The sequence below is a fragment of the Myotis nattereri genome, assembly GCF_964212035.1.
Source record: "Myotis nattereri genome assembly, chromosome: 2".
Taxonomy (NCBI): domain Eukaryota; kingdom Metazoa; phylum Chordata; class Mammalia; order Chiroptera; family Vespertilionidae; genus Myotis; species Myotis nattereri.
The window spans coordinates 172,499,564-172,520,955 of NC_138076.1; the positions used below are offsets into that span (position 1 = coordinate 172,499,564).

The window sequence follows — 21,392 nt, forward strand, 5'->3', positions numbered from 1 at the left end:
CAGGTAGGGATTTTTCCCTGAAGTTAGGGAGGGAATAAAACCCCTTAACTAAGTGCCAGGCGGGTAGTTAATCACTTTAACTATGAACAATCACGCTTAAGCTACATAATCTTTACTCACTGGAATGGAGATAAGAAACGCCCTAACCTTTAGAATAGAAATTGATAGGATTAAAATCAACTGGTATAAATACAGATGTAATAAGACAATAAGACACAGAACCTGGCTGGAGAGCCTGACTAGAGAACCTGGCTAGGCTGCTGATCAACGAACACAGCCTCCGTGTCCTTTATTCTTCACCAATTGCGTCCACACCTTTGGGAACCCATGGACCTACTGGGACTGGACCCCAACAGTTAGGGTCATTTTGCATATTACCCTTTTATTATATAGGATAGAGGCCTGGTGCATGGGTGGGGGCCGCCTGGTTTGCTCTGAAGGGTGTCCCAGATCAGGGTGGGGGTCCCGATGGGGTGCCTGGCCAGCCTGGGTGAGGGGCTGATGGGTGTTTGCAGGCTGGTCAAGCCCCCCCCAGTGGGGATCCTCAACCCATGGAGGTTTGGCCAGCCTGGGTGAGGGGCTGATGGCTGTTTTCAGGCTGGCCACACCCCCTTTAGGGTGGGGGGGTCCCCACTGGGGTGCCTAGCCCGTCTGGGTGAGGGACTGAGGGCCATTTTCAGGCTGGCCAAGCCCCCCCAGCGACGAAAGCTCCCAGCCTCTCCTTTTTTTTTTTTTTTAATTCTGGGATTTATTTATCTTCTATAATTGAAACTTTGTTGCCTGAGTGGAGCTCAGAGCCAGCTGACATGCGGGAAGCTTGGCTGCCTCCTGCTCGCTCCAGCTCTGTGGCCATGGACAGATGAAAGCAGGTATCTAGGGTTTATTTACCTTCTAGAATTGAAATTTTGTTGCTTTGAGTGGAGCTCAGAGCCCACTGCGGCAGGCGGGAAGCCTGGCTTCCTCCATCATTGGGGCAACCAAGCCTCCTGCTTGCTTCAGCTGCATGGCTGCCGGCCACCATCTTGGTTGGGTTAATTTGCATATGGTCACACTGATTGGCTGGTGGGCGTGGCTTAAGGTATAGCGAAGGTATGGTCAATTTGCATGTTTGTCTTTTATTAGTGTAGATTATCTGAAATGGGGCCCATACATAGATATTTAAGAGCTCCCTGGGTGATTTTAATGTATAGGAAGGATTTAGCGCCTCTAGTCTAAATCTCTGGTCCAAAAATCTAGCCTTAAAGTTTTCTCGATCTCAACGCCAATTACCTTCACCCGCCTTCTGTTCCTCACCACTATACATTGAACATTAATCACCCAGAACTGTTCTGTCTTGAAAACTCTACACTCTAAATTACCAATTGCCTTATCTTTCTGCCACACCCTGTCTTCAAGCTCACTAAGCTTTTCTTGTTCCTCAACCCCTCATTTCTTTCAATCCACCTTCCCTCTCACTGCCTGACTCCCTTTCTTAAACAGTCCCTATCACATAGACTCCCTTTCTTAAACAGTCCATATCACATAATATATTACCTCCATAATTCTCTGGGTCAGAACCTTCAATATCCTTATCTCCCTGGGTCAACCACTCAACTTGCAATCTTCAATACAACTTGCTTTCCTCATTTCTAATCTGGGCTTCTTAGGTATAAAACTTACGGTGCACAAAGTCCTCAGCAAATCTTATTAAACACTCCTACTCAGAAGATATTTGTAATGTTTACTCCAAAGCTTCAGTGCTGAACTCGTGTTCCTCCACCTTCTCAACTTTGAATAGATGATCTTGCTACCTCTTACTTCAGAGAACAATTAGATATGAACTTTCTCAAATCCATTCTCACACATTAATCTAACTGAAGAACTGGAGGGCCCTTCTAACTGGTTTTCATGACACTGATATAACTGATTAATCCCATCTTAATACTTTTCCCCAGCTCCCCTGCCTAGCAATAGCCTCCTGGCGTATCTCTCTGGTTCCAGTCTTAATAGATTTTTAAGCCAACTTTTACTGCAATATGTTCTATGATATAATATAGCATGCATACATAATGCAGAATGGTGTACTTAAGGTTTATATCATAACTTCTTCCATAATTTCAGCATGAGTGGTTCCCATTGTCTGAAATTATATCCCTGTACATAAATCCTGCTTATATTTTATGGTATCTAAAAACATTCTACGGGGTTCTATAAATGTTGTACCATTCAACACTAAGTATTGCTTTGAAGATTAGGAAGTTCATACATAAAATCTTTCATTTGTAGTAAGCAGGCACTAGATAAATATAAAATTACAGTAAATTACCGTTTAAAGTAAGTTATCCCTGCCCTGGCAGGTTTGGCTCAGTGGATAGAGCGTCAGCCTGCAGACTGAAAGGTCCTGGGTTTGATTCCGGTCAAGGGCCCATGCCCGGGTTGTGAGCTTGATCCCCAGTAGGGGACGCACAGAAGGCAGCCAATTAATGTTTCTCTCTCATCACTGATGTTTCTATCTCTGCCTCTCCCTTCCTCTCTGATATCAATAAAATAATTTTTTAAATAATAAAATAAGTTACCCCTCTTTGTACCTTATTTTATAATTTGGAACCATCTAAATGTGTTAAATTAAAAAAAAAAAAAAAAGAATTAGAAAAGAAAAAGGGCAATCCCCAAAAACTGAAACAAAGTAAAACCCAACTATATATCCAACTGGTGGCATAATCCCACCAAAAATCCTTTTAATTAACTTTGAAAAATAAATTCGTAATGGGATATATCCTTGTACAGGCGGGGGTTCTAAAAAATAAAAAAAATTTTAAAACCATCCTTTTTCCCATCCCTGCATTTGTCCTACATCATGTTTATCGATATCACTTTTTTGTTGTTCTAGGTAAACTATAAAATATTTTTATCAAGTTGAAAAAAATTTAAAAATTGGGATTTTGATTAGAAACATAAAGTCTATATAATAACTTAAAAAGAAATCACATATGGTAATAATTAAGTCTGCTCATTCTGAAAGATATATGGTAAGTCTCTTCATTTTTTCCACCTTAAATCATTTTAGATCAATCCCAACCTAAGCTGTAACCTAGGCCAAATGACAATTTTAAAGGTAACACCACCCATCTGAGTGGGTTATAGGATTTATTTGTAACATATAAGTAATAAACAACTAATATATAAACAAATATATCCATACACTATCAAGCCCACAAGCCCAATCTCCTGATGCTTATAATGGGCCTGTGCAAAAGTTTAAGATTGACAGCTTCTTGACCTTCCTCAAACCCTCCCTTGGGTTTCCATATAGGATTTTGTGGAGTGCATATATTTAGTCAATAAACATTGAACTCCTTACTATATGCCATGTACTGGATATATTGCTGGGAAAATAGGAATAAGCAAAATAGCAGGCTCCTTGAGAAAAGACCTGATTCAAACTTCCAACTCCCAGAGCCACAGAGACAAGCAGTAAGACAGCATTCCAGAAGCTGCCTGCCTGCCTGCTCTTGATGTGCCCCTACTTTAGAATTTCATATATCCAATTTGCAAACATTTTTAAGAATATAGAAAAATAGGTGTCAGCCAATAACAGGAACAGGTGCTTAAATACTTTGTGAAGTGATGGACTGACCTTTACTAAACCTAAAATTTTCTTCACAAATATAAACCCTTCATTTTAGAAATATAAGCAGGAAATATAAAATAGGGATTTTCCAAATAAATAAAATGTTGACTTTTACTTTCACACTTTTAACTTTTAAAATTTAAGCTTAATCTATTTATATTTCAACCTAGAATGGTAAACTTTTGGCCCTTGAAGATTTTGTTAAGAGACCTAGCTGTGGTGTACCAAAATGACTTAGACTCTAGGTTTTCAATTATTCTACATGAAGAAGGAACTTACACTGGGGTGATTTCGAGGAGGTGCTCGTTCTCTTGGAAGCCTTTCGTAGTCATGTCGTCCTTCAGACCACATTTCATCTCTTCTGTGAGCCACTATAGGATAAAAAAGAAACCAAAGAATTATGATTTTTTTTTTTGTTATTAGGCAATAATAGAGAAGATGAAGGAGTAAATGACTACTTTCCAACACAAGTATTTTCCAGAGATACTAAAGGAAAAAAAGCCGAAACCGGTTTGGCTCAGTGGATAGAGCGTAGGCCTGCGGACTGAGGGGTCCCAGGTTCGATTCCGGTCAAGGGCATATACCTGGGTTGCGGGCACATCCCCAGTGGAAGATGTGCAGGAGGCGGCTGATCGATGTTTCTCTCCCATCGATGTTTCTAACTCTCTATCTCTCTCCCTTCCTCTCTGTAAAAAATCAATAGAATATATTTAAAAAAATAAAAATAAAAAAAAATAAAGGAAAAAAAAAAAAGTAAATGGCCAAAAGAAAAAAAAGAATGATTAACGCAATTCTTCTTCCAATTTTGAAATTTCTGGGCTCTCTATTCTATTCCATTGACTTATATGTCTGTTTATATGCTGGTACCATGCTATTTTTATTACTATGGCCTTGTAGTCTAGTTTGATATCAGGTGGCATGATTCCTCCAACTTTGTTCATCTTCAAGATTGCTGTGGCAATTTGGGGTCTTTTGTGGTTCCACATAAAGTTTTGGAATATCTGTTCTAGTTTTGTGAAACACGCCATCGGTATCTTGATATGAATTGCATTGAATCTATAGACTGCCTTAGGTAGTATGGAATTTTTTTTTTTTTAACGAACACCTTTATTACATGAGCTAAGATAGGAGGGAAGAGGATTTATTTGCCTTTCCAAGCCTCGATTTCCCACAGAAAACTCTAGCTCCTTGCCCTCTAGCACATAATCATCTGTGTGGCGACACTGGCCTGATCTTGAAGCAATGCATGCCAGAAGTTTGCCCTGCTGAAACTGCTTCTTGAGAAGACTGCTGATTTTGGCATTCTTTCTCCTTTGATCAGGTTTTCTGAATTTTCTTTGGTCGATTTTTGTTTAAAAGCTCTTCCTCCTCCGAAGTCAGCTTGGCCCCCTTTTTGTGGCCCAGGGGCAGTGCATAGTGGGTACATTGTCCTGTCAATTAGCACAATGCAATTCTTTACTAAGCTCCTGGTGAAGATCAGTTCATTACTGGATGCACTGTAAACAACATCAATAATCCTTGCTTTGTATCTACAACAAACACTTGGAGCCCCAGGAGTTGCCCACACCCCGCCTCAAGGCTCAGTACTTCTTGTTGCCTCCCCACATGCAGATTATGTGTATGTGGTAGAGTTCCATCTTTGTGTTGGCAGCAGGGTGTCTCAGCTCATATTTTCGCTTCTTTTGGTAGGGCTTTCTCTTGCTCCTGGTCTTGTAGGGCTTATGCCAGTTGCCCCAAGAGATGCCCATGGCCTGGCACAGGCTGGGAAGAGCTAGTATGGACATTTTAATGATGTTATTCTCCCTATCCATGAACACAGCAGATGCTGCCACTTATTTGTGTCTTCAGGTACTTTCTTCAATCTATATATATAAAAGGCTAAGTGACCAACCATACGTCCGTCCGACCATCTGGTACATATGACATACACTGGCAATTTAAAAATAAACATTGACTAGCGCATGTATGATACATATAAAGCTCTCACTGGCGCCAATCACATGTGTTTTAATTTTATAATACTACTAGAGACCCAGTGCACAAAAATTTGTGCACTCGGGGAAAAGGGGGGGCCCCTCAGCCTGGCCTGTGCCCTCTCGCAGTCTGGGACCCCTCGGGAGATAACGACCTGCTGGCTTAGGCCTGCTCCCGGGTGGCAGAGGGCAGGCCCAATCCCTAGGTGCAGCCCCTGGTCGGGCTCAGAGCAGGGCTGATTGGGGAGTTGGGGCGCCGCCCCCTGTCATGCACAGAGCAGGGCAGATCAGGAGGTTGCGATGCCACCCTCAGTCACGCTCAGGGTAGGGCCGATTGGGGGGTTGGGGCACCGCCCCCTGTCACACTCAAGGCAGGGTCAATGGGGAGGTTGCGGCGCCACCCCGTCACGCACAGAGCAAGGCCAATCAGGGGGTTGGGGCTCTGTACCCTGTCACGCACAGAGCAGGGCCCATCAGGGGGTTGGGAACTCCCCCGTCACGCACAGAGCAGGGCCCATCAGGAGGTTGGGGAGCTCCCCCTGTCACGCACAGAGCAGGGCCGATAGGGGAGTTGGGGCACCACCCCCTGTCACACACAGAGCAGGGCCGATCAGGGGGTTGGGGTGCCGCACCCTGTCACACTCAGGGCAGGGCCAATGGGGAGGTTATGGCTCTACCCTGTCACACACAGAGCAGGGATGATCAGGGGGTTGGGGCGCCGCACCGTCACACACAGAGCCGCAGGGCGATCAGGGGGTTGGGGAGCGCCCCCCTATCAGGCACAGAGCAGGGCTGATCAGGGGATTGGGGCGCCGTCCCCTGTCACGAACAGAGCAGGGCAGATAGGGAGGTTGTGGCCCCACCCCATCACACACAGAGCCGCAGGGCGATCAGGGGGTTTGGGCACTGCCCCGTCACGCTGATCCCAGTGCCGGGAGGCCTCGCGGCTCCGCTGATCCCGGTGCTGGGAGGCATATTACCCTTTTTACTATATAGGATAGAGGCCTGGTGCACGTGTGGGGGCCGGCTGGTTTGCCCTGAAGGGTGTCCTGGATCAGGATGGGGGTCCCCACTGGGGTGCCTGGCCAGTCTGGGTGAGGGGCTGAGGGCTGTTTTTAGGCTGGCGGGTGACGGAAGCTCCCAACTGCCCCTATTTTTCTTTTTTTTTATTCTGGGCCAGCTTTAGCTCTGAGGCTCCAGCTCTTAGGCCTCCGCTGCTGAAAACAGGTATCTGGTTTGTTTGGGTTCTATAATTGAAACAATGTATAACTCCAGCTCTGAGATCCCAGCTCGCTGAAAGCAGGTTTCTGGGGTTTTGTTTAGCTTCTATATTTGTTACAATGTTTCAAACTGCAGGCTCAGAGGCCGGCAAGGCAGACGGGGAACGTTGGTTTCCTCCGTCACTGAAGCAAGAAAGCCTCATGTTAGTTTCAAGCTGCCTGGCTGCCGGCCGCCATCTTGGCTGGCAGTTAATTTGCATATCGCCCTGATTAGCCAATGGGAAGGGTAGCGGTCTTACGCTAATTACCATGTTTCTCTTTTATTAGATAGGATCTATATATATATAAGGCTAATGTGCAAAGTGTCCCCTCGGGAGTTCAACCGGGAGTTCGATTGCTCACTATGATAATGCGCTGACCACCAGGGGGCAGCGCAGAATGAAGGAAGACCCCCGCCGGCAGCTGAGGAAAGAAGGCCCTGGCTGGCAGCCAGAAGGCCCTGATCAGCTCTGATCACCGGCCAAGCCTAGCGACCCTACCCATGCACAAATTTCGTGCACTGGGCCTCTAGTTTTATATATACTATTCTGACATGTAATGTTTTGCAGTAACGTAATTACCGTACAAATCTTTCTTCTAATTAATTTCCTTTCAACTTGCACAAATCCGTGCATTGGGCCAGTAGTGTTTTATAATTTTCTGAGTACAGGTCTTTTGCATCCTTGGTTAAATTTATTTCTAGGTTGTTTTTTATGCAATTGTAAGTGAAGATAGTTTCCTTTTCTAACAGTTCATTATTGGTGTATAAAAATGCATCTGACTTCCGGATTTATTTGTATCCTGCTACTTTACTGAATTCATTTATCAGTTCTAGTAGTTTTGGTGGAATCTTTAGAGTTCTCTATATACAATATCATGTCATCTGCAAATAATGACAGTTTTACTTCTTCCTTTTCAATTTGGATGCCTTTTATCTCTTCTTGTCTGACTGCTATAGCTAGGACTTTCAATACTACGCTGAATAAGAGTGGTGAAATAGGCAAGCGCTTTTCTTTTCCTCTTCCGGGGACGGTGACTTGTGTTTAGGTATTCACCATGGTCCAGCGTTTAACATACCGTCGGAGGCTGTCCTACAACACAGCCTCCAACAAAACCTGGCTGTCCCAAACCCCTTGTAATAGGATTGTTTACCTTCATACCAAGAAGGTTGGGAAAGCACCCAAATCTGCATGTGGCGTGTGCCCAGGCCGACTTCGCGGAGTTCGTGCTGTGAGACCTAAAGTTCTAATGACGTTGTCTAAGATGAGAAAACACGTCAGCAGAGCCTACGGTGGATCCATGTGTGCTAAATGTGTCCGGGACAGGATCAGCGTGCTTTCCTTATTGAGGAGCAGAAAATCGTTGTGAAAGTGTTGAAGGCACAAGCACAGAGTAAGAAAGCTAAATAAGTTAAAAAATGAAGCTTTTTTGAGTAATAAAAACAAAAGTCTCATTCTGATAAAAAAAAAAAAAAAGTGGTGAAATAGACATCTGTCTTGTTACTGATCTTAAGGGAAACACTTGTGTAGTTTTTGCCCATTGAGAATTATGTTGCCTGAGGTTTGTCATATATGGCCTTTATTACATTGAGGTATGTTCCCTTTATTCCCACTTTGCTGAGAGATTTTATCATAAAAGAGTGCCAGATTTTATCAAGTCTTTTTCCAGATTATTGATACGATCATGTGGTTTTTCTCCTTGATTTTATGTGGTGTATCACGTTAACTGATTTGCGGATATTGAACCAACCTTGCAATACCAGAATAAAACCCACTTGATCATGATATATGATCTTTTTAATATATTGCTGGATCCAGTTTGCTAATATTTTATTGAGATTTTAGCATCTGTGTTCATCAGGGATATTGGCCTATAATTTTCTTTCTTTGTAGTGTCTTTATCTGGTTTGGAATTAGGATAATGCTGGCCTCATAAAATGAGCTTCTCTCCTCTTGAATTTTTTTCTAATAGCTTCAGAAGGACAGATGTTAGTTCTTCTTGAATACTTAGTAAAATTCACCTGGGAAGCCAGAACTTTTGCTTGTTGGGAATGTTCTGATTACTATTTCCATTTCATTAGTTATAATCTTTCGATTCGTATTTTCTGATTCTTCCTGATTGAGTTTTGGAAGATTGTATGTTCTAGTAATTTATCCATTTCATCCATATTGTCCATATTTTATATTTTCTTATAATCATTTGTATTTCTTTGGTGTCAGCTGTTACTTCTCTTTCGTTTCTGATTTTATTTAATTGGGTCCTCTCTCCTTTTTTCTTGATGAGGTCTGGTTAAGGTTTGTCAGTCTTGTCTTTTCAAAGAACCAGCTTTGGTTTCATTAATCTTTTGTATTGTTTTTTAGACTCTATTTTGTTTATTTCTGCTCTGATCTTTATATTCTTTCTCCTACTCACTTTGGGCGTTGTTTGTTGTTCTCTTTCTAGTTCCTTTAAGTGTAAAGTTGGATTGTTTATTTGAGTTGGTTTTTTGTTTGTTTCTTGAAGTAGGCCTATAATGATATAAATTTCCCTCTTAGGACTGCTTTTGCTGTGTCCCGTTCATTTTATTGTGTTTCTTATACTCTTTACAAAGAATAAAGTTGTTCCTTCTTTGGGCCTCTTAAAGCACCTATTTATAATACTATTATATCAAATCATTTTCAATTTACTTTTCTTCCTCTTCTCTTTCCGAAACTAAATATCACTGCAAAGTAAATGACTGTGCACTTCTCTTACTTAGCAGAAGTACTTATTAAATACTGGCCAAATAAATAAACATAATATTGATGACCACCACATGAGCCATTCTGGAAAACATTAATATTACTTTGTATCTTTTAATTATCCAGAAAACTTCCAATGAGCACTATTAGATTATGGTTCCGTTCACACTTTCCATGACACCCGTGCCATTTCATTTTTAAGCAAAAGGTATTGATGAGAATCCTTTAGGTCTAGCACCAAAAGCAGGGATTCTGAACCTTGGTTACATATTATTACTATCTAAAGAGCCTTAAAGAAATACCAGTGTCTAGGTCAGTGATGGCGAGCCTATGACACGCATGTTCAAGGTGACACGCGAACGCATTTTTTTGGTTGATTTTTCTTTGTTAAATGGCATTTAAATATATAAAATAAATATCAAAAATATAAATCTTTGTTTTACTATGGTTGCAAATATCAAAAAATTTCTATATGTGACACAGCACCAGAGTTAAGTTAGGTTTTTTCAAAATGCTGACACACCGAGCTCAAAAGGTTCGCCTTCACTGGTCTAGGCCCTATTCTCTGAAATCCCTACATAATTGGCCTGGCTGGGACCCTGACACTTTTTAAAAATCTTATCTCAGGAGTAGATGTACTGATCTAAAAGAAGGTAAACATATTCCTCACATACTAAATTGAATCAAGAAGTTTTTAAGAGCTGTCTTGAACTAAAAACTACCTAATACTATTTCAACTGAAATTGTTTAAAATTCCAGACAACTAAATTACAAATCAATTTTAGAGCATACTTATTTAAAGTTCGGGGGGAAAAACTAACATTGATGCCAATTAAAATGATCAAAATATAACAAAGTATCTACAAGAATTAATCATTGTTTAGTGTTCAGAGAAAGATAAATGCAGAAAATAATAGAAGCTAAGAAAAGGGAAAGGAATTAGGGAAAATAACATGTACATAAGAAAGCTGCAACTGACAAAAACAGAAGATGCACATTGCAAAGGAGTAGGAAATAGCCCTGAGTGGCATTCAACAAGCTTTCATTTCCTCCCCTGAAGTAGGTATTATTCCTCCCATTCCAGATAAAACATGGAGGCTCTGAAAAGCTCAAATTCCAGAGCCAAATGGAGCCTGGAATCAGACTCAGGCCTGTATGACTTTGAAGCCCACACCCTATCCATCATATTACACTGCTTCACAACAAAACAGGGAAGGAGAGAGAGAACAAATTCAAGGGCATTAAATGGCACAACATACTAAAAAATTAGAGGAGTTCACTGAAGGGCTTATAAGCCTGAAAATGAGGTTGGGGGCAAAATGGCATTCCAGAAGATTATCCTGCCAGTAAACAAGATGGATTAAGAGAGAGAGGTTAGCAGGCTCCAGGAGGCCACTCCTCCAGCCGCCTCCAAGAGGACTGAGCTTTGCCAATGACTGTAAATCCAAATAAATACCCAGCTTTCTAAACTGCCTGTTGCTAATAGAAGCCCTAGCATGAACCCCTGGGGTGGGGGGGGAGTGAGGGAGGGAGGGATGGAGGGAGGGAGGGAGACATGGTGTTAGAGAAAAGGAGACCGCTGACTGCTTCATAATGAACCATGTGACTTAGAACTGTGAAAGTACTGCATTCTCTACTAGTTTCACAAGTTACAGTGGGGCCTTGACTTACAAGTGTCCCGACTAACGAGTTTTTCGAGATACGAGACATCTCTCGGCCGATTTTTTGCTTTGAGTTGCGAGCTAAAATTAGGGTTACGAGCCAGCTTCAGAAACCCCACCGCTAGTTGGCGCAGCGAACGTCACAGTGAGCGCCACAACATCAGCCCAGCATCACGTGTCTCACTCGTTCACTTTTTGATTTGACATACGAGTAATTTGAGTTACGAGCTCCATCACAGAACGAATTAAACTCGTAAGTCAAGGCCTCACTGTACTTGACTTTTCAATGTTTTAAGGCAGCGGTTCTCAACCTGTGGGTCACGACCCCTTTGGCAGTCGAACGACCCTTTCACAGCAGTCGCCTAAGACCATCCTGCATATCAGATATTTACATCACAATTCGCAACATTACAGTTATGAAGTAGCAACGAAAATAATTTTATGGTTGGGTCACAACATGAGGAACTGTATTTAAAGGGCCAGAAGGTTGAGAACCACTGCTTTAAGGATACTTCTTTTATAAGACCCACCATACTGTATTAAAAACTTAGAAGATTCTTGATTGTCCATTGTAGTTATCAAATAACGAAAATTACATAAGTTAGACAAAATACCAGATGTTTGCTTATACATAGTATTTACAAATCTAAATCTTATTTCATTATCTACATGGAAGTTAGAGTCCTAATTGGCCAGCCTCTTTCCAGTCTTTTACTCTCCATTTCACCCTTAAGAAAAGACAATCAATTCACTTTGCTAATACCTCATTCATATCTGAAGTTTCCCTAATCAAGAATCCAAATAGTTTCTTATTCTCTGCCCTTCATATGCCCCCTCTATCATTTCACTTAACCTCCTGTTCTCTCCAAAAGGATTAATGCCAGCCTCATCGCTCTGCCACAGAAAAACACACACTAACCTGGAGTTGTTTGACATAGTTCCCAAACTAGAATACCTCTTTCCATTCTCTCATTCAACTTCCAACTATCCATCAAAAGCTCAATGCAAAATCTATTAGTCTCCACAATGCCCACTTCTACACCCAACAACACTTAAAACAGAATCCAAACTGTTGACTAATAGGCCACATGTGACTGATAGGCCCAAGTTTTGTGTTGTGATGTGTATTTTTTTAATAAAATTTTATCCCATTGACAAAACTTAAAAATGGGAAATATCACTTTAAAAAACAACTGCATTTCCAACTTTCCTTGAAAAAACTGGATGCTATGGCAACACTGGGATCACACAGTCACAATGAGCTGTACCTGAGTAGCAGATGACCCTCTTTGAATGGCTCTTAGATGTAAAGTCTGGAAATAACAGTCCACTGCCTGACTTATGGGACTGTACCTGGAGCATTGCAATCATTCCAGAAATATCTGACTGTCTATCAAGCACTAGAGTTACAAAAATACAGCCTCTCCCCCACAACCTACCTTAGTGGAAAAGGCAGAGAGACAAGCAATTAGGATACATGCGATAAGGGCAATGATAAGGGAGGTAAAGGGCACTTAAGGCATGGCTAGGGTATCTAACTCTGTCCATGGGAAGTCAGGGAACACCCCTCAGAGAAAGTGATCTGTAGCAGTCACAGAAATTATCCAGAAAGAGATCAGGGTAAAACAAAATGTTCGAGAGAGCGAGAGAAGAAAAGTATTTGAGAGAGTTACATCAGCTCAACGTGGCTACAGCCATCACCCAACCTCAAAAGCAAGTGTCAGAGTAAAGCTCAATTGAAAGGGCTGGAGGGGGAAAGCCAAGTGTGAGTTAAAGTCAAGAGATGAAGTAGAATTTCCATCAAGTGACTGACCATGTAAAAAAGAGTTGGTTAAGCAGGGAATAGAGGTTTCAGAGAGCTCAGCTGTGTTGAGAGGTGAAATGCAGAAATAAAAAGGAGAGAGCAGCAGTGACAGTCTAAACCACGGGAGGGGAAGCACCAAGCAGGACGGGGGCGGGGGCGGGGGCGGAGGCGCGGAGGAGACCGAAGGGGCTTACATCTCGGGCGGTAACCAAGGATAACGGGGATGTGGAGCATGGCAGTTTTGGCTGGCCACAAGTCTGACAAGAGAATGAGTCCCGGCGGTCCCCGGGGGGACGCGGAGGCATGCGGGCCTCTCAAAAGGCAGCTGCGTCCTGGCTGGGTCGCACCTCGGGCGCTCTGTGCGGCATCGGCTTCCGTCCGGATCGTGCCGGCTCCGGGAAAGGCTCTGGGTTCCAGGCTGCTGCCACGCAGGCTCCCATGGAGTGGTGAGAGGCCTGGTCTGTGTGTGCTGGTGGGTAGAAGTTTAGTATAAACTACCTTGTATTATTTTCTGATTTTTCTGTAGGAATGCTGGGCCTGTATACATCCTCTTAGGGAAAAAAAAAAAAAAAAAAAAAGCAGTGGTGTGCCCATTATAGATTGACACAGGAAGGAAAAAAAGGTGCCGAGAAGTTCAACATCTGTCCATACCAGTACTCAAGGTGAGTCATTCCCGAATCCAAGTCTCCCCAACTGGATTAAGATATCGGACGGGGGGGGGGGGGGGGGGGGCTAAAAAAAAATGCCTGTTTTTGCATTTTGGTTTTTTTTGTAGCTCTCAAAAATGCCTAATACCGAAGTGGATGCGTCGAACACATTCAGTAAAATTTACCGACTTCCTAACATTTCTGGGGTCATTAAAGTGACCCCGTTCAGTTCCCTTCTTGCAGACTAAGGCGCTCAAGAGACGCGAACTGTATGTAGCTCAGACTTAACACTTGGCTTTTTTTTCCAAACTCCACTGTGTCTGTCCACCCTCCACCGCAGAGGCACAGCTGCTCCCCGATTCCAATGCAGCGGGAGACCCCAAGTCCCGTCGCGGAAAACGTCCGCCCGCCCGCCCGCCGCCACTCCCGCGAGGCCCCCCGGCCCCGGCCCCGGCCCCGGCCCCGGCCCCCTCGCACAAAGGGAAAACATGCTCACCAACTCTGGGCCGCCGGGAGTCTCGGTAAATGTGGTAGTCTGTTCGTCGCCGCTCCGAGGCAGGCACTTCCGGCGCGCGCATGACGTCACAACGCGCCCGCCTCCGGGCCCGCGCCGGGGTCTAAAGCGAGCAGGGAGGGAAGAGGCTTTGGAGGCGCTGCCTTCTTGTCCGCGGCGCCAGGCCCTTCCCAGCCCCGGCGATGCCGCGGCCCCTGCGAGGGGGAAGGAGTCATCGGGGTTGAGCGCCCCCGGAGCCGAGGGCTCGCGCTCTACCGACCGCCCGGGCCCGCCCCACTGGAAGGTAAACGCCGCCTCGGCTGCGGCCTGGCCGCCGGCCGGCCCCTCCCTCCCCAGGCCCCGCCGCCGACAGGACGGGCCTTTGGATGCCCGGACCTTCCCCGTTAGCCGCCTGCGCGGTCCCCACCAGCACGGCCGACGCGTCTCCAGCGGGAACCTTGTCAGACGAGCGCTACCGCTGTGAGTTTCTGACGTTGTCCGCGTCCATCCCCCCGAGCGTCTGGCCCGGCCCTTCGAACCGGCTCGCCTTCGAATCCTCGTTTTGCCGTTTGTGAGCGTTCGGAACCCCCGTCTTAAAGATATAGCACACGCGCTTCTGAGACCGAAAATTAGACCGTGGTGGAGCCAGATGGGACATTGAGGAAGTTTGCTGAACTCTATGTGCATCCAAATGTGGGGCTAAAATGTCCTCTTTGTGCCATTCCAGAGAAAAATAGTAAGACAACCAGGAAGGTACCCAGCCACAGTATGAGTGGAAATCAGTGGCTGAGGTTCTTTCTGCGGCCCCAGGCTCTCCCTGCTGTGTGTATGCGAAGTCTTACATATATTCGGAAACACTGTTTGCTCTCAGCCGGAGGGAAGATTAGTAACGTCCGGTTTTTCTCTCATCTGTTTAAACTGCACTTCCCCATTCACACTGGAGGCCGGCACTAAAAGGGTTAATTAGTGTGAAGAATCCACTTGAAATAGGACCAGAAAACTCTCTTAAGTGGTGTCTGGAGAAAAGGAATTTCTTAATTCACCCAACTGAGAGTCATTATTCACTATTATTACTAAGCAGTAAGGAAGGTGTATGAATCTGGCATAATTAAATTAGTGATTGCCAGTATTGGGTCTTACTTGGAATGAAGACTATCCTGGCTTACATTGCTTTTGGATCTGTTTGTTTTTCTTTTTAGAAATGAGTGGTGGATTGGCCCCAAGTAAAAGTACAGTGTATGTATCCAACTTGCCCTTTTCTCTGACCAACAATGACTTATACCGGGTAAGTAAGTTTTATTAATAGTACTATTATCTTCTGAATTATCTATTTGAGAAATAATTATAGCTAAAGCAAACAGTTCTCCTTGGTAAAATTCTTTTTTTTTAATATATTTTACTGATTTTTTACAGAGAGGAAGGGAGAGGGATAGAGAGTCAGAAACATCGATGAGAGAGAAACATCGATCAGCTGCCTCCTGCACACCTCCCGCTGGGGATGTGCCCACAACCAAGGTACTTGACCTTGTCTGGAATCGAACCTGAGACCCTTCAGTCCTCAGGCGGACGCTCTATCCACTGAGCCAAACCGGTTAGGCTTGGTAAAATTCTTAATAAGTACATTGCAATGCCTGTCCTGCAGATGGGTGGTTGAGAAAAACTGGAAGGAATGACATGAATCCTTTCTTCCTAGTGTACCCTCTTTCTCTGTGCTGCTTGAGGTAGATGATAAGTAGAGAGATGCTGCACAGATAGTCTATATTGCTTGATTAATTAATTAAGATAGTTTTAATCCCAAAGAACAGAGGAGAAAATGAACTTTAGCTTCTTTGCTTGTTACAAAAGAGACATTTCTGTATTTATTGAACACTTACTGTATGCTGAGCACTCTTAGAGATACTAGGAACACATCAACAAACAAAAAGATGAAAAATCCCTCTTGGCATTCACAATAAAAGGATAAACAATGTGAAATATAAAAAAGTCGAATAATGTTATTTGTTAAATACAAAGTTAATGCTAAGATGTTAGGTGCTAAGGAGAAAAGTAAAACAGGGAAGGAGGGTTATTAAATGTTAGGTTGGGAATGGAGGTGAAATTTTACGTGGTGGTCTAAAGCCTGATTGAGAAGGTGACTTTTCAATAAAGGCCTGAAGGAAGTAAAGGCAGCTGTCTAGGGGATAAGCATTTCAGGCACACAGTAAATCAAGTGAAGAGAAGAAGAGGAGCTGTCGGAGGTAAGCCCATGCAGGGATGCCTTATAAGGCCTACACAGATAATGGTAAGGACTCTGAGTGAATTGAGAAGCCTTTTGAAAGTGTTCTATGGAAAGCTGTCTGTATTGCCTTCAGAATTCAGTCTGAAGGCAATACAGACTAGACCACATACACCGCAATCCAGATAGACCACATTCCAGCATTACACAAATTACTCAGAGGACTCAAAATTTATTATCGTTGATTGCATATATTAATATATTCAAAAACACTTTTCTAAGAAGCAATATATAATAGGAACTATCTATCTACACTAATAAAAGAGAAACATGGTAATTGGCATACGACCGCTACCCTTCCCATTGGCAATCAGCAAGATATGCAAATTAACTGTCAGCCAAGATGGCGGCTGGCAGCCAGGCAGCTTGAAACTAACATAAGGCTTGTTTGCTTCAGTGACGGAGGATTCCAACGTTCCCCGCCTGCCTTGCTGGCCTCTAAGCCTGCAGTCTGAAACATTGTAACAAATATAGAAGATAAACAAAACCCCAGAAACCAGCTTTCAATGAGCCAGGATCTCAGAGCTGGAGTTGATACAGTGTCTCCATTATAGAACCCAGCAGAGGCCTCAGAGCTGGAGCAAGAGCTAAAGCTGGCCCAGAATAAAAAAAAAAGAAAAAAAGGAGCAGTTGGGAGCTTCACTCACCCGCGAGCCTGAAAACAGCCCTCAGCCCCTCACCCAGACTGGCCAGGCACCCCAGTGGGGACCTCCACCCTGGTCCAGGACACCCTTCAGGGCAAACCAGCCAGCCCCACCTGTACACCATTCCTCTATCCTATATAGTAAAAGGGTAATATGCCTCTCAGCACCGGGATCAGCGTGACAGGGGGCAGCACTCAAACCCCCTGATCGCTCTGCGGCTCTGTGTGTGACGGGGCGGGGCCACAACCTCCCTATCCGCCCTGCTCTGTGCGTGACAGGGGGGAGCTCCCCAACCCCCTGATGGGCCCTGCTCTGTGAGTGACGGGGCAGCGCACCAACCCCCTGATCCACCCTGCTCTGTGTGTGACGGGGTGGCGCCGCAACCTCCCCATCAACCCTGCCTTGAGTGTGACGGGGCGTTGTCCCAACCCCCAAATCGGCCCTACCCTGAGTGTGACTGAGGGTGGCATTGCAACCTCCCGATCCGCCCTGCTCTGTGCATGACAGGGCGGCATCCCAACTCCCCAATCAGCCCTGCTCTGAGCCCGACCAGGGGCTGCACCTAGGGATTGGGCCTGCCCTCTGCCACCCGGGAGCAGGCCTAAGCCAGCGGGTCGTTATCTCCCGAGGGGTCCCAGACTGCGAGAGGGCACAGGCCAGGCTGAGGGACCCCCATCCCCCCCTGAGTGCACAAATTTTTGTGCACCGGGCCTCTAGTATATATATAAAAGGCTAATATGCAAAGTGTCCCCTAGGGAGTTCGATCTCTCATTATGATGTGTGCTGACCTCCATGGGGCAGCATGGAACGAAGAAAGGCCCTGGCCAGCAGCCGGAAGGCCCCAATTAGCCCTAATGGCCAGCCAAGCCTAAGGACCCTACCCATGCATGAACTTCCTGCACCAGGCCTCTAGTTAGTATATAAGTATTGGCTGAAACAATAAGTGAAATTGTGAGATTGCTTAGGGTGAAGATGTAGAAGTAGAAGAAAAGAAAGGGCCAACTATAAAGTTTCACCAATACTTTAAGGGGGGACAGAAAGAGATTTGGGGAATGGATTTTTCATTACTGGAGCTTTGTTTTATGTTTTGTTTTATAAGCAACCTAAGATCTGTCTTCTGAAACAGGTTGCTTGATTGGGTGGGAGCAGGGAATCATGATATTGTACAACATTGTTATTTGAAATACAAGGATTCTTTGGAGCTGTGGTGGAGTTGATAATTGCCATGGGTATATCACAATAACACAGCAACTGTATAATGTGTGTGCCTTCAATCTACCACACCTGAAGAGTGGGTTTTTTCCTCTGTATGTGCTCGTTTGTCAGAAATTTAGAAACTGAGACAGATACCTGGACTCCAATAACAAAATTAAAAATATTATTCTAGTCACTAAAAAAATTTATCTTACAGACTAAAGGCTAAAATTTTTCATAAACTATAACAAAGAATATGGCAAGTGTATGCAACCTGAAAATTTAATGTTTTTGTGTGATTTTTAAATTAAATTGTAAATTGGTATGTGTTACTTTGTTTCAGATATTTTCCAAGTATGGCAAAGTTGTAAAGTAAGTATTCGCATAAAATTTTGAAACTTCATTTAAAAGTTTATCTTAATTTACTTCTCCATTATTTTTAGTGGTAGTCAATTTACTATATTTTATAAAACAAATATTTGATATAACAAAGTAAATGAAAATACTATTGTTAACATTTTTACATATATATGTCATTTTTCTATGTATGTAAACATGTACAATTTTCTTGAAAGACTCAATTAAATTCTGACAACTGCCTTTTAAGGTAAATACTGTTATTATCCTGTTATTATTATAAATGACAAAACTGAAGCACACAGTAAACCTGAAATTATATTGCTAGTTTGTAGTGGAGACTATTTAAATCCAACAGTTTGATTCCAGAGCCTACTCTCTTAACCCTACCATTACCTTTTCTTGTTTTGTCCCTGTCTGTCAGAATCGCCAAATGAATTTCCATACAAATATATAATTATGAGAGTGCTATGAAGTTAAAGACACAGAGTTGTAAGGACCTATAACAGGGAAGACCTGATCTAGTCTAGGTAGTGAGGGTAGAGTTGCCTAAGTCAGGATCCTTTGAGTTGAAAACTAAAGACTGAGTGAGAGTTAAGTAGGCAAAGCAAATGCTTTTGCAAAGACCCTGTGGCAAGAGAAAATAAAGTGACATCATGAAACAGAGAGAAAGCCAATATGACCAGAGATGAGTGAACAAGAGGGAGAAATGCCAAGAGATGGAAGCAGGTTCCTAATCTCGCTTTTTGGCCAAGTTACAAGATATTTGGTTTTCATCCTAAGAACAACAGGAATCCATTGAAGAATTTTAAATGAGGGAGTGACATTGCTTTACTGCCTTTATATTATCAATGTTTAGTGCCTGGACTTGCAGCTAATTGAGTGACTGAATGACAACATGAATAAACAAATAGATGTACTCTTTTGAGAACCTGGTTTCCCATTTGCATCTATCTTTTTCTTTTAACATAATAGAAACAACCTTAAAGGAGTGTTTATTATAATACACTAGAGGCCCAATGCACGAAAATTTGTGAAATAGTAGGCCTTCCTTTCTCCGGCTGCCAGCACCAGCTTCCTTCCGGCACCAGGGACCCAGGCTTCCCTCCTCTGGCCACCGGCAAGCACCTGGGACCCAGACTGCTTCCCTCTTCCAGCCCTCCGGCCGGCACCGAGACCCAGGCTGGCTTCCCTCGGGCCGTCCGCAGAAACCCGGGACCTGGCCTGGCTTCCCCCTGCCCTGGCTTCATCAGGAAGGACATCAGGAAGACGTCCGGTCTAATTAGCAATTACCCTCTTATTATTAGATGAGATGAGGCATAGTTTTTACATAACTAGATTTCACTAGGGGCTAGCAGAAAGATGGAGAAAGTATTTCTAGTTAAAATAGTTCACCTTATACCCTATCCCAGCCTTGGAATCAGCCATTTCTCCTAAGAGCCCTATTGAACATTGTCTTTTAAACTATATTAGTGACATATAATGATGGATAAAAAGAACTAAGGATGTGTAAGGGATCAGAAGAAAGAGCAGACTCTGCTCTTACCACTTACGTACTTCGGGTGGTATGGCTAAGAACCACAGAGCTGGAGAGTCTTTAAAAGAAGTTTAAGACTGTAGTTGGAGTCTCAAACCTAGAAAAAATAAGTAGTTTTACTTTTTGTGTTAAAAGAATACTTTGTTTTTTTCTACAAAGACTTAGCAGAGAAGAGGAATTATGCTGAGTCTTCAAGATCCCATTGTCTCTGTAATCTCTGCTTCATCCTTAAGCCCCTGATTACAGTTTGATTTGTCAGATACTCCTAATCATACCTGTGTTCACTAGTGTTAAATCAGTATCATACTTTCTTATTTCCATTCTTGATATCCCATAACTTTGCAGAGATAAGCTATTTGTCAGATGTACTCATTGGTCTTACTATGTAAATGTTTTATTACCCTTTTTGAATACAGGTGTCTTCCAAGTTATTAATAGCTGTTTTATTTATTGCTGCTTTAATTATTTGTTTATGCTTTTAAGGGTTACTATAATGAAAGATAAAGATACCAGGAAGAGTAAAGGTGTTGCATTTATTTTATTTTTGGATAAAGACTCTGCACAAAACTGCACCAGGGCAATAAACAACAAACAGGTAAGCCTTTCATTCCCAATAAGGTTTTTAACCTAAAAGACTTTGTGCTCATCCAGGCCAAAAATATGGGGATGTAGTGGGTGATCAAGTCTGACAGGTATCAGTAGGTTCCGAGGTTATTTATGTGGAAAAGATGCCAAAACTGTACTGGTTTTCCAAAACATTAGTCAAATAAGGAAGTAAGAGTCTATTCTACAGAACAGAATTTGTCACACCTAAGTAGGCAATTGCTAAAATAATCTAAAAAATAAAATAGAGGAGAAACCAAGATGGCGGCATAGGTAAACACCAGAGTTTGCTGCCTCGAACAACCACTTCAAAAATACAACTAAAAGACGGAACGGACATCATCCAGAACCACAGGAAGGCTGGCGGAGTGGAAGTTCTACAACTAGGAGGAAAGAGAAAAGCATACCAAGACTCAGAGGAGGCGCAGTACTGATGTAAAATACTAAGGTGCAGAGTGCACGCGGAGCGGGCTGGCGGCTGAGGGCGTGGTTGTCGTTTTCAATCGGGAGGGAGTCTCAGGCTCTGAGCTCCGGTTCCAGGCGAGTCTCTAGGGACCCAGACTCATACGGGCGAAGTGGGACTGTCTGGCATCGCTCAGAACCCTAGGGCAGCTT

At 43.5% G+C, this 21,392-nt stretch overlaps 2 protein-coding genes and 2 pseudogenes across 12 annotated transcripts in view; 2 read left to right on the forward strand and 2 right to left on the reverse strand.

Annotated features, from left to right (window-relative positions):
- Positions 1-14,263, reverse strand: part of PPHLN1 (periphilin 1) — a 103,516-nt gene extending 89,253 nt beyond the window's left edge. The window contains exons 1-3 of one of the 6 annotated variants that reach the window (XM_081082832.1): positions 14,171-14,225; positions 13,222-13,496; positions 3,890-3,981 (exon numbers count right to left, since the gene is read on the reverse strand). In XM_081082832.1, the coding sequence (XP_080938958.1) occupies positions 3,890-3,981; positions 13,222-13,261 (132 nt within the window). In that variant the 5' untranslated portion in view covers positions 13,262-13,496; positions 14,171-14,225. Of the gene's footprint in view, positions 1-3,889; positions 3,982-13,221; positions 13,497-14,170 lie in introns of all 6 variants that reach the window. The other 5 variants (XM_081082834.1, XM_081082836.1, XM_081082835.1 and 2 more) reach the window with 5 other exon arrangements.
- LOC308514451 (small ribosomal subunit protein eS8-like) lies at positions 4,752-5,358 on the reverse strand (annotated as a pseudogene). Its single transcript has one exon. The product of its transcript is annotated as a small ribosomal subunit protein eS8-like (transcript).
- LOC308514440 (large ribosomal subunit protein eL34-like) lies at positions 7,899-8,317 on the forward strand (annotated as a pseudogene). The gene has a single exon. The product of its transcript is annotated as a large ribosomal subunit protein eL34-like (transcript).
- ZCRB1 (zinc finger CCHC-type and RNA binding motif containing 1) overlaps positions 14,242-21,392 on the forward strand; it is an 86,410-nt gene continuing 79,259 nt past the window's right edge. For 3 of the 4 annotated variants that reach the window (XM_081082841.1, XM_081082840.1, XM_081082838.1), the window contains exons 1-4: positions 14,276-14,647; positions 15,367-15,452; positions 18,624-18,652; positions 20,658-20,769. In XM_081082841.1, the coding sequence (XP_080938967.1) occupies positions 15,369-15,452; positions 18,624-18,652; positions 20,658-20,769 (225 nt within the window). In that variant the 5' untranslated portion in view covers positions 14,276-14,647; positions 15,367-15,368. Of the gene's footprint in view, positions 14,648-15,366; positions 15,453-18,623; positions 18,653-20,657; positions 20,770-21,392 lie in introns of all 4 variants that reach the window. The other variant, XM_081082839.1, reaches the window with a different exon arrangement.